We start from the raw sequence: 13,267 nt of genomic DNA, 5'->3' as shown, positions 1-13,267 counted from the left end.
AAACCTACTTTATGGAAACCCTCATGCACATGCAGCCACAAAGATAAGAAAGAAATACCATAAAACTAACATGCATTCAATTCACTTTTCTCATATATATCTAAAATCATTCAACATGGATATTTTTGAGCAAGTACATCTCATCACAATCAAATTGTTAAGGAATAAATCTCATGATGGCTAACTATTCATACTATAAGTATCTACAATATTCTACTCAGTTAAATTACTATGTACCCATGCAAGTTTCAATCAGTCTAATTCATGACGGTATCAAGGAAGTATTGGCAAAAAAAAAAAAGCAAGAAATGCTTTAAACTTAATATCCACAATCAATATGCAAGATACCTTACTGCATAGCTGTACAGAAGGAAAGAAAGCAGAATGTTTATTACAAAAAGCAGAAAGGAACTGATGTAATGGCTGTTTTTAGGGTGTATGGGCTCCCAACTCAATTTCTTTATTATGACTCATTAAGTTCTAGTGAAAATTCTCATCATTAATACATGTCAACTTCACAAATAGGCATTGACAACAAAGAAAAAATAACGGAACTCTTTGTACCAAGACCTCGTGCTCATGAGAAATCTAATCTTTGAATTAACAGTTAAGAAGCTGTGACCACGTTCTTTTATTTTTACATCAAGCAACATCAGAAATTCGCAATACTTATAAGTTTGAACTTAAGACCCTGTCAGTTACAACTGCATTTACCGTGAAAAGTAACCCATGTCAAGTTGAATGCAGCAGCATGTGGCTAACTGGTGAATCCTAAGCAGCACTTCTAAAAGAACTATCCTATTTACATATGCAACATAAAGCATACACATCTCGACCAAAGTAGGTATGGGGCAGATATCTTGGGGTAATGTGGGATAGAAATATGCTAAAAATGACTTAAGTAAAAAAAAAAAGATCAAGGAATGCAATTGAAAGTATTTTTTTTCACATACAGTGTAACCTTAATTTGACTAGGCTTTAATACCAGTCTGTCCAAACAAGAGTGCAAATTGGCTGGTTAAAACAAATGTGGAGCTTTCCCTGATCTTCCTTGCCAAGAAGTCTTATTTCTTGATGCTTGTCTGAGAACCCAATGTGTACTGTGTACTGTTTGACTCCCTTTGTAAGTAGATACTAATTCTCTTCTTTCCAGAAAGGGTTAGTCACACCCAGAAAGTTTCAGGAATGTTCACATTTTCAAACAACTGTCCTATTGTTAATATATAACAAACTGTCCTATTATTAATATATAACAATGTAAATTACTACTCCTCATAGAGAGGTCACACTACATCTCTTTCCACGGAAAACCTATTTCCAATGTATATCAAATTACAAGTACTATATAACTTTCTTAAAACCTACATTAATGAATCAATCTTCCACACCTGAAGAACAGATGCTGCTACTATCAAAATATTGTAGTAAGAATTTTCACAATTACGACTTAGAGAAAATACAAAATAAAAAAAAAATTGCTTTTGCAGTTTAATCTTGAATATAGCGCTCTAAATTGAGTCAGGACCAATGTGTGCCAATTTTTCAAAAATAAGAAACAAATAATGTGCCAATACTCAGTCAGTGCTCTAGTAACAAGGTTAGTTATTTACTACCATCATATTTATATGCAAGTCAAAATTAGTGGTGCTAGTTTCTAAAATACTCACACATTTATATACAGTATCACAATAAATCAAAGCTTAAAACAATCAGGAACATAAAAAATAATGCAATATAAATAAAACTGTTCAATGATGCTAAGCAAACAAAATCAATACTACATCCATGCAGCATGCAATCACAGCTTGTGACATTATCAAAACTTCCTCTTCAACACTTTAAACAACTACTTGCTGAAGCAAAAAGAAATATTTGGACAAAATAATTAACACATTTTATCTATTATGCTTGCATAGGCATTGACACGATCGCAGGGGGAAAACACTGATTACAGTAATTCCACAGCTCATCAGTTCTTTTTAATTCCATAGCTCATCATTTTTTTAACATGAATATATAACAGAAAACCTCAAATTTCCAAGAGATGTTCAGGAAAAGTCACAACATTTATCAAACATGATTTTCATACAGAGTATAGAATGACATATTCTACGTGAAAATTTATCAATGTTTACTCTGAAATAACTGTGAAAGCCAAAATTACAAAATTTTATCTGGATATAACATTTTATAAGAAAAGTTCTCAGTAAATTATTACAAAGATTGGAAATGCTGAAATTAATTTGTACCACGAATAACACAGCTGGTACTGAAATCTGAAAAACGTGCTGCTCAGTATTTCTAATAAAGTCACATCTGTTTGCTTATCAGTTATGGTCAAGGACTGGATTACAGATGAAGTAAATAGTGAATCAAGGATACCATAAAAACTGACTCAATATCTAAACATATACTATTCTAGGTTACCAACATATCATAAAACAAACAACATTTCCAATTAGCCTAAAGCATAAATGCCAAACTGAGGCTCCTAACTACAGAGGAATCACTTAAAAGAATTTTATACTAGTATAAATTAGAAAAAAATAAGCAGGGGTTACCAATTTAATATCAATAGGAGGTTTTAATAACGATGAAGTTGGACTAATTTCGAAATACTTATAAAAATATATGATAATTTATCTTACATACTTTGAATACTATATGCAAATGTTTGGACTGAAATAGTGGTATTGCATCCAAGTAGACTCTTGACCATGACTGATGAACTCTTGTAAAGGGAATACTAGTAATTAGCATATACTACACTATTACCATACTTATGTTTTTGTGTCAATTCTTCAAAAGACTTCAATTTAGAGAAGCTATGTTCTTCAAGAATACCTTTATTTAATCACCATTTCGCTTTCATATTGAAACACACTAAATCTGCAGAGAAACTTATGAGAAAAGGAGTGTTTCATCAGTGTACTGAGAAAATTTAAATGTCCTTGAAGAACCAATTCTCTATACTGTACTTGTAAATGACAATTAGTTGTAAATCCAGCAATATTAATGTATAGCTAAAAGCTGAAAAGACACACTTACTCTGTTTTGTTGAGGAGAGAAGCAGAGGTGTTATTGCAAAACTACTAAGGATGTATGAGTGGAAGTCCAAACATGACCCCAAGAGGTTAAAAGTCCATGAACCCACTCCTCTCTTTTCAAACTTCATATGGAACTTACCGTAACGTGTTCATAGCTTTAGATAAAGGATTTGTTTTCCTGCCCACTTCAGGCGTGAGTGTGGCGTACGTCGGATGATAAGGAGACACATCAAGAGTACCACCACCTGCTGCTAACACTAAGGAATTGATCGACAGAGATGAATCGGTCAGTCTCCACGAAGACCCATCCCTAAGGACTGACACAGGTGTTGACTGAACTATGGAAGCTAAATATTTCTCTTGCTCAACTGAATATGAAACTTCACTTGCAGTACCTGTTTCAGAAAAAAAAAATCATTACAATGTTTGAAACAACTGAAGTTTAACCCTCTTCAGGTGAAAATTTCTCGTCAGTGGTACAAATCGCAGTTTTCCAGGACTAAATATCTAAACATATTTCTGATAATCATTACCTCCAGTTGTTGGAGGCCCTTTTAGCATACTAATCACGCCTTTCCCATGGAATCCAGCACCCCTAATGAGCAAGGCTTTCGTGCGTGGATGACGCCATGTTATGACAGGAACACGGTTGTGGCGGTAGCAACGTGCAAGGCGGTGGAGACTGTCATCACTGGTATTGGACGGTACAGACAACAGGGCTGGGTAGCTGAAAGATCAAAATTATTGAAAGGGCCACTGTTACCACAACACCACTTTACCATGCTGCAATGAACTACAGTACAGCACTGGTTGTTACACTCTTTTCATTAATACCCTTTTTTAATCTTGCTGAACTACAGATTTTTTCATTGTTACTTGTAATCTTTAAAATTCACGTGCTCAAATATGCTCAAATAATTCAACACGTATTTAATTCAATTATGGTTTCTCCAAGACAGATTAGATAACCAAAAAAGTGTTATTATATGGCAGTACAGTAACTTTTCTTATTTTACTGATGAAGCAGAATTATTCTGAATGGAAAAGGTAAAATTAACCCTTATACAGTTAGGAATTTTGCATAACATACTACAAAATTACTGATGTAAAATTAGTGGTAAAATGAATTTGTGCTGATCTTAAGGTTATTCAATGGTCTGGTAGTTCTGCAATTCCAGTTCCAAGAGAAATGCATACACAGGTGTATCGATTTTTGTAGTTGTTGTTATGGCATCAAATGCAATAATGACATATAAGAATGGTGTTATAAAAATCTGGCAGAACTGCAAAAACACTTATTTTGCTCGAAAGTGTCTTTACACATCCCAGGTCAAACTGGTTTGATATATGGTACACAGCATGAAGTAAGGCCCTTCACCAAATCAAGAGAATGTGGCCATATTCCACAAGAGAATGTGGCTATATCCCACTAATACTAACCTTCTACACAGTTGATAATTAATATTACACGATGAGACTCTAAATTCACTTTTGTTTCTCTGAGGAACAGTAGTGGAGTTACTACCTAAACTACCCAAACCAAGACGCATGTAGTCTTTATGGTAGCTGCGTTCAGACAGTTTTTCTAAGGTCTTATTGTCAACCTCACGTACTCCAACCAACCCCGAAACAGACAGCTGCCCAGTTGACCCATTGCTAAGTCCTGAAGCTTCCAGTTCGTCTACAACTGCAGAGAAAATGATTCAGTCAGTTAACAGGATCTGTGCAATGTTTTTATCAACAACGAGACAAAATCATTCCTCAAAAACTGATTGCAGTTAATATCCAAAATATCTTTCTCTGACATGAATACTAAAAATAAGAGAATACAAATAAAATGGTTTCAAATTCTTCGCGTCACAAATGAAGCAGCCACATGAAGCTCTGAACCTTAAAAGTACACAAAGCAAGTTAAAGAGGTTTCAGCAACAGTAACTAAGATCTAAAGTCAGCTCAAACAGCTAGCAAACTTACACAAGTAAGTAAGAAAAATGAGTAATTATATCAATACTTTCACTGAATAAAAGGTAAACTAGTTGTAATTCTATAATACTTGTATATCAGTTTACTAATTCTAAAAATAAACTAAATTTTTTACATGTTAAATGTAATTCTAAAACTAAATTTCTTCATGATCATAACATCTAAATTCTGTACCACTGCGATAACAATTTTGTGATTACAGTCCGAACAGACCTTATAGATAAATAAAGTAAAGAGTGTGATGCTAGACTGAAGTCTTAGAATTAAAATATGTCACAAAAAATATCACCATACTTATATTACAAGAACATCAACAATTTACAAGCAATTCGTTGAAACCATCCAATGATACTAAATACTATATTTTAAAAGCCAAGGCTAATACTTCTCTGGAGCTGCATGATCAAGCTCAAATTAACTAGTCATTCTGGTTGGTCCTCTTCACCTTTTCATATAACAACTTATTTCAGCAAATACCCAATTCTTCTTAGAGGAATGAAAAGAATGCCAAAAAAGTAATATGAGAGAGAGAGAGAGAGAGAGAGAGAGAGAGAGAGAGAGAGAGAGAGAGAGAGAGAGAGAGAGAGAGAGAGAGAGAGAGAGAGAGAGATTATTTCTAACTCTCACAGGGCTTTCAGGAATGACTTATTTTTATTGATTTACATCCAGACATGCAGACATTCAATTTATGATGTATCAGCATACCATACATGAGTACATCTGTCTAAACCGTATAGAGAAATTATCTTACATTACAGCTTATCATTATATTTACTATTATTATTATAAATTAGTTTAACAATACCACCAAGTCATATTACTAGGCTTTCAGAGGACTTGACCAAAGAAGGAAAAGACCAAAGTGAATGTATAACAAATTGAGCTGAGGCTGAAGACAATAAGAACAACTGGTACCTTGGTACCTTCCACTGTGTGCCACACAAGGCCACAAAGTGCAATGTTAGTGGTATCACACTAAATTTCTGAACTTCTTTTACAGGTTTGCTTCTAAGATTTGTGCTTTGCTCTTGGTTGAAATCAGGGCAATCACACAGACTGCATCTTTCACATTTCTCCATCCTGCACCAACCACATTCTAACGATCCTAACCATTGTCTCATGGATAGATCCACATACTCCTCCTACATTTTCATCTAATGTTATGACTCTTTCATCCTCTACATTCATGGAATGGATTCTGTGTAGAAATTATTCAATATCCAAGGATCAAATGAGTGATGACCAGCTCAAAGATGCACTGTAATTCTGTATGATGTCCATTATGAATTGATGAATGACTAAATCCCAAGTTTTGTTGAATCTGTTGCAACGTCCTGTCTAGTTCACCAATCCATGATGCCTGTCATTTACTCATGATGATTGGTTCCAGTGACCTGGTTTGATCTGGCTGTAAACGATTCAGTTTTGCTTGTTTTGTCTTTGCCCTCAGTTTCAATTCCTACAAGTATCATACAGGGATCCATAATATTTAAGCATTTACACTCCAACCAGATGTTGAGCACTCTGTGCAGATTGCATATCTCAACATTAGTCTTACATGGTGTTCTATGGTGTAGGTAAAATTATTTAATAAATAATATGACTAGGTTTTTACTTTACATATTAGCCAAGGAAGGGGGGTTCAATTATTGGAGGAAATAGCATGTCTAAATTTACAGGCAAGGTCTCTTTTTGGATCTGACTAGAAACAATGGTAAATGATTGTTTCTATAAGATTTTTAGCGTGAAAGCTCCTTATGTGCACTGAAAGGAAAAAAAAAATTAACTTCGAAGCTTCAGTATTGCTGGAAGCAGAGTAAACTAGCCATATCTTAATGATACAAGATTAGAAATAATAATAATATGATAAGATCAGACAGTAAAGGAGGATCTTGATGTTGACCGAAAAGTCTTTTACCGAAAGATCAAATGGCTCTATCTATAAATAACAGTTGCTCTGTATCTGGTGACAGGTCATACTTACCATAATAAAGGAAGTATGACCTTGTCCAGGTCAAGATCTTAACGGAGCTGTTGTCGTCAATTCTTAAATTTTAGATATACATTTTTCTTAATATGTACTGTATGATCGATTTCCATAATTTACACATTCCCGTTCTACTACACAAACTCTTCTTGTGAATAAAAAGCCTATGTTTCTTGACACGTCTAGACAATGAATATCAATTTTTTTTATATTCTCTTAACTTTAAGAATGCAAGCATGGAAATGTCTCAGGAGGGGGATCCATAAACGAACAAACAAAGTGAGGCTGATACACCAATTTTCAATAACAGCTAGACAACGGACACAATTTAGTTACATATCAAACTCAGTGACTTAAAACGACTGAGTTTGAAAACACAACATATAGGAGAAATATGTTTTCTTCTCAAAGTCTTACTCTTCTTTAAACCAACCCGCAACTATGGTTATGGATCAAATTAAGCGTACAGTCCAAGAAAGCGTCAGATTAAATCTTGTATAAAGTTAATCAAAAATATGATAGTGATACAAGTGAATGCAGTGAAATGCTTATCATATAAAAGTCATAATGTCATGCTGGGAAAAAAAAAAAAAATTAAATCCAGTATATGGTGCCCAATTATCCCAAATGTCAAGGGAACAAGTTCACAAATGGAAATAGAACAAATCTCGTTTATCGGGTAACAAACGTTACATATAGAAAATTAGATGGTGTACTAGAAATTGGAAAGTTGTCACAACAGATTTTCTTAAACATTTAACAAACATTTTTGTGCATTTTAATTACCAATCTCAGCTTGAAAACCCACTAATAATCAGGGAGATTTGAATATTGTCTGATCACATTAAAATAGGCCTCTTCTCTTAAAATCACACTTTCCAGTTATCCTTGCAGTGACAGGTGTTCAAACCTTACTACTAGGTAACGAAACAAACAAGCATTCATTTGAAAATACTGTAGTAATTCATAACTAATAACTTTGGTAAAACATCACTGGCCACTATTTAAACTCTTCAAATCACTCACATGAAATTCTGAATAAACCAAACCTTACTCTAAACAAACTGAAAAAAAATATTCTTAGTTCTTAAACGTTAAATGTACAGTGAGGTCCTTTACACCAACCTTGGCCTATTCAAAAAGCAGAGAAGTTAAATCTATCAGGTTTTCTTTTTCAACTAGATCCACAAGGTTTCACTTCGATTCAAAGATTAAATGCTACTTTATCAAACCACACCAAAAGCACCCAGTACAGTGATTTACAAAATTCATTATGTAATTGCAATTAACATATTAAACTTACTAAGACACACTCGCACGCGAACAACCCTACAAGTGATGTTGCGATAAAAATAAAATACTGTAGCTATCTCCTATCTGCTTTTGTTAAGACATTCCTTTTCACTGCAGTGGGTTATACCATTTCTACGTTATGACTGCAAACATACCAAAACATACCAAATTATTTAGCATTTTAAAATACAATATAAAATAAAAACTAAGTAGCATGGCAAAATGTGCCAAAAGATGTCTACTATGAAATATTCTTGATAACCCTAATCAATATAGCTATACGAAACATTTAAATTTCTTGAAAACTCCACAACAAAAAAAGACATTACCTTACTTATTAATTCTAATAGTGTTTTAATATTTAATCAACAGGTTATCACAGAATATTATCATATATCTATAAAACAGAATTACAATACAATCAATAGCAGCATCAACCTCTCTGGAAGAACTCACTAGGTGACAGTCTCCCACCACAGTCCAATTCCTCAGAACTGCGGCTGACTGGCGATGTTACGCGGAGCAGCTTACACTGGCCTTTGTTACTTGTACCTAGGAAGCCATACCGAGCACCCGAGCCTTTGTTAACCAGGGACAGAAATGTCTCTTGAATAAGAATGAAGTTAAGGCCCTAATCTACCAAGGGATAAAGGAATAAGGAATCTAGTAAACCATCTAACAGACTAACATGGAAAATAAAACAACCGTTCAGTGTAATGAAGACGAGAATGGGTTTGTAAATGTGCTAGGCATAGACGCTACTATTTCTGACTAGCAGGTATACAACAGGGAATTCAAGAAAAGGGGATGAATTTCACATTAGGTGCCACATGGAAAGGACATTTTATCAACATCTATTCTTTCCACGAAGATAAAAAGGTACTAACCCCACTTAACTGACAAAGTGGGTGATACTGTTTGGGATGGGATGGGAAACAATAACTCCATAACCTAAATTAAGTTCACCAAACAAAATAAACTTACTTGGGAACAAAAAATCAAACTTAAAAGTTTTAATAAAAAGAAAGTAACAAAGAAATTTTTAGAGCTGAATAATCCTTAAAATGGAACAATTACCTAATTCTCTATTCTTTCTTTGGGCTTCCAACCTGATTTTGCCCCATTACTGAATACTGACAAACTCCAGAAGACATCCATATCAACCATTAAGATTTTCCTTAAACTACAAAGTTCGACAGGAAGGAACTTAACTTACTATTCTATCTTTTGGGAGACACTGTTAGCTAAATATAAAAACTTAAATTTCTAGGGACAATTTAATTCTAACATTCCTATAAACTATGACATCATTCGTGTAAACTATAATAAAATATAGGTTATATGAACTCTCTTTTACAGCAATCAATAAAATACACCACCAAACCAGATCAACAAGGATTAGCTTTCCTGAAAGTTTCTTGCTTAACCATAGAAAAGTAATTACACTGTTTTAACACAGTACCTCATTAACATGGGTAGCGCAAGTCATACAAAAAATCACTGAAATGAAGCTCTGACTATATAGCCATCAGTTTTGCGAGCATGGGAACAGTAACATACAAGAATGTAAACCATGAAAATACTGTGCAGTCAAATTCAGTCTCAAAAAATAAATAAAGATTACAAAACCCCCTAGTTAAAATTTCGCAAGGATGCTACAAAGGTAAAAAAAAATAATCCATCCCAAGAAAGGGTCCAGTTCTAACCCTGGCATTCTTAATTCATCAGCTACGGCTCTTAAACAGCTTTATATCAATGGTACCTTAACTTGAGCAAAGATGGTAAACACCTCAATGAATTAAAAGATACAACAATGCCACATACAACTCTTATCTGGGCTTGGGCCACCAAAAGAGATGACTACCCTTCCTGCCCAGGATACCCGCCCAAACACACATTCACACACACACCCACACACACAAGAGTAACCTCCCAAATCAAATGAAGCTTACTTTTAGCCCCAGAGAAGACTCAGGCAGTCTCCTGCTGTACCAGTATCTACCAAGTTACCAACTTAAGCAAGGAAGGTCTTGTCACTTTAACACTGTAGAGATGTCAGTCGAGATATCAAGCTGAAAACTATTAATCCTTAGAAACGTCACTGTAACATTATAACCATGCTCACAAAAAAGTCAAATTTTCTCCAACACACTTGCCATACCCTTTAATGAAGAGGAGTATTACAACTACCAATACACTATACTAGGTAAACATTTAAGTGATCTACATTTCACCTCTATATGCTAGTGTAATACCGATAAACTTCAAAGTACAAAGTTACAAAACAGAATACCAAAAGGAAGGAGACAGGAAAGAAGGGGTTCCAACATCATAATAGCAAATATAGATGACACAGAATGAAAAGGTATGCTATATACAGTAATAATTGCTTCATGTAACACTGCATGACATCGTGCAAGTAAATTACTAATGCTGATAAGGTTAAATAAAATAAGCTACTTAAGATTTCAATAAAAAATGAAATTAAATGAGAAACTAACACCAAATAATTATACATAAAATAAAAGAATATTAAGAATGGGTTATAATGCTAAAAAAATTCAATGATAACTATAAATCCATTGTTTGCATTTTGAAAACAGTGCTAAAGACTTCATAAAAAGTAATCTTATAACACTTCATATATCTACTACAAAGAATTATCTTAAAAAAGTGGTCACACCTGTTGATACATAAAGATGAGTGCATGACAGGAGCACAGTCATAGGTTTTGAGAGAATCTACATAAAAAAAATTACAGATCAGAGTTCTTTAATCATTATGCAGCAATATACAGTACACAAAGGAAAACTGAAAACCCATATTAGTCATAATAACTAAAATGAAAATGAAATACTTATTCTGAAAACAATAAACCAAAAATAATGCTAACATAGACCAAAAAAAATATTCACAGATTCATAATAGTGTAGTTTTCCCTCACCTCACATGGCAGGCAACAAACATGTTATGGTAATAAAGTGATAAAAAAAAATCCATGACAAAATTTCACTCAGCAACCTCAGGTTGCACAAACTGTCTGATATTACAAAACTACGAAGCTCGGTTGAATTCTAATAACAAATTCAAGAGTTACTGCCGGAGCCTATAGCATACAGGTCAGGAGTGTGCATTTTGAACTTCAATGCAATGTATCTACCAATATCATTATCATGAAAGTCAATTAGCCCCACACACAAACACAACTACTCACTTGTAAAAAGATCTAGGACTTATTGTGAATCCATAAGTCAACCCTAAAAACTTTTCATTAGCAGTCTATCAATCAAAAAATATGTCAAGAAATAGAGGCAAGGCGAAGAAATAATGTTGCACCACTGAGGATCACTTCAAAAGCTTCAATCTTTGATCAAGGGTAAATATTCCAGTACAGTAGGTTGAAAGACACCATTTAGAAAGTGACCTCAAGAACCAAGCACTGTCAGAGGGCCTTCATACCATTCCTTTTTCATTTTCATGTTTTGGTTTCCATGACAAAAACAAAATCCAATTCACGAAGAGAAGAGAAGAGTAGACCCAGATGACCTGGATGCAAAAGGTACAATCCCTCCAGACGACTAGAAGAGGACCCAAACTCATGGGAGATTTTATAAACAATGATTTTGCAAAGAAAGGGTGCCATAATTGTCAAGGATGAAGTCATGAAATGGCAGATGATGAATAACCAGCATCCCTCCCAACTGTTATCATAAACCCTGCTGTGTAATAGGTCCCATCAAATAAATATCACTTGGATAAAATCTTGAAAAAGTACTCCGGCAACACCAAGAGCTGTTTTAACCCTTAGTGGACGGATCCCCTCATGAGAGGATCAAAAACAGGTTTTGGGTGGTGGACAGATCCCCTCTGAGGAGTATTAACATTACACGCCATACGATTTGGCTATATCGAGCGGGAAAGAGTTTCCATCACTTCAATGGGCCATAAATGAATGGTGGCAACTTTAGAACTCAGCTAAGCTCAACCAGTGGACATCTCAGGGAGATCAGTGTTGTTCTTCAATTGATGGGGGGATGTCTTGTTCCTCTCTCTCCCATGAAGTCTTTTTATCTATTTGCTCATAAATATACCCAGGGATTGCTGTTAGTCTTAGTTCTTACCTTTTATGATATGATGTCAGTTATAATTGTAATTTTGCAAAGAAAAGTGCAAAGAACTATTAGAAAAACATGTATACTCCAAAAAAGTTACTGCATCTTCCAGTCTCAGTAAATTTACGTAAATAATTTACAACAAATATACTCGGAATCTGTTACTGATTTTAGTTCTTATCTGCTATGATACTGTGTGAGCTGTAATTATAATTTTACAAAACAAAATATAATAAATTATTAGAAAAAACATGTATAACTTGGTAAAATTTACGAGTGTTTTGTAAAAGAGGCCCCACATAGGGTTGTGAATACTCACTTTCAACTTCCCATGGAAGGTAGGGAAAATTTTTTATAACTTTTTCTCTTACACCAAGTGCATTTGCATAACTTCCGCTTTCCACTGATGTATTTTTTTCTTAAATTGGCCAACCTTAAAGTTTGCCCAGTTTGGGGGGTTGCATGATATATAATTAGCCCATCCCTTAAGGGTTAAGGACAGCAGAATTCTCCACATTATTCTGATGATCTGTGGTGAAAAACAGACAAGAAAGAGAAGGCTAGGAGGATTGTGTCAGCTGGATGTAAGGCCTGAGGTCTCTCACAGGGCACAGTAGACAATCTTCTGGAGGAGGAGGAGGACAAGGAAGACACAACAAAGGAGTCCAATAATCAGCTGTTTTTACTAGACGACAATCTTGACCAAGAACTCTGGCAAATGAAAAGCCCTCCAAAGACCAACAGGTGGAGAGGGACGTTGCCCAGAGGGTAAGCAGTTCTCTGACACACTTAAGAGGACATGATGGCAATCAGGAATACAGTCTTGACTTGGTTAACCAAATTCA

General features: G+C 34.6%; 1 protein-coding gene across 1 annotated transcript in view; it reads right to left on the bottom strand.

The window, feature by feature from the left end:
* Positions 1 to 13,267, bottom strand: part of Sbf (SET domain binding factor) — a 67,845-nt gene that overhangs the window by 18,610 nt on the left and 35,968 nt on the right. Inside the window, exons 26-29 of the mRNA XM_067107637.1 lie at positions 8,767 to 8,889; positions 4,488 to 4,734; positions 3,581 to 3,774; positions 3,187 to 3,442 (exon numbers count right to left, since the gene is read on the bottom strand). Of these exons, the coding sequence (XP_066963738.1) occupies positions 3,187 to 3,442; positions 3,581 to 3,774; positions 4,488 to 4,734; positions 8,767 to 8,889 (820 nt within the window). The remainder of the gene's footprint in view (positions 1 to 3,186; positions 3,443 to 3,580; positions 3,775 to 4,487; positions 4,735 to 8,766; positions 8,890 to 13,267) is intronic.

The sequence above is a fragment of the Macrobrachium rosenbergii genome, chromosome 8 (genome assembly GCF_040412425.1).
Source record: "Macrobrachium rosenbergii isolate ZJJX-2024 chromosome 8, ASM4041242v1, whole genome shotgun sequence".
In the NCBI taxonomy this organism is placed as follows: domain Eukaryota; kingdom Metazoa; phylum Arthropoda; class Malacostraca; order Decapoda; family Palaemonidae; genus Macrobrachium; species Macrobrachium rosenbergii.
This window is presented reverse-complemented; position numbering and strand designations above follow the sequence as displayed.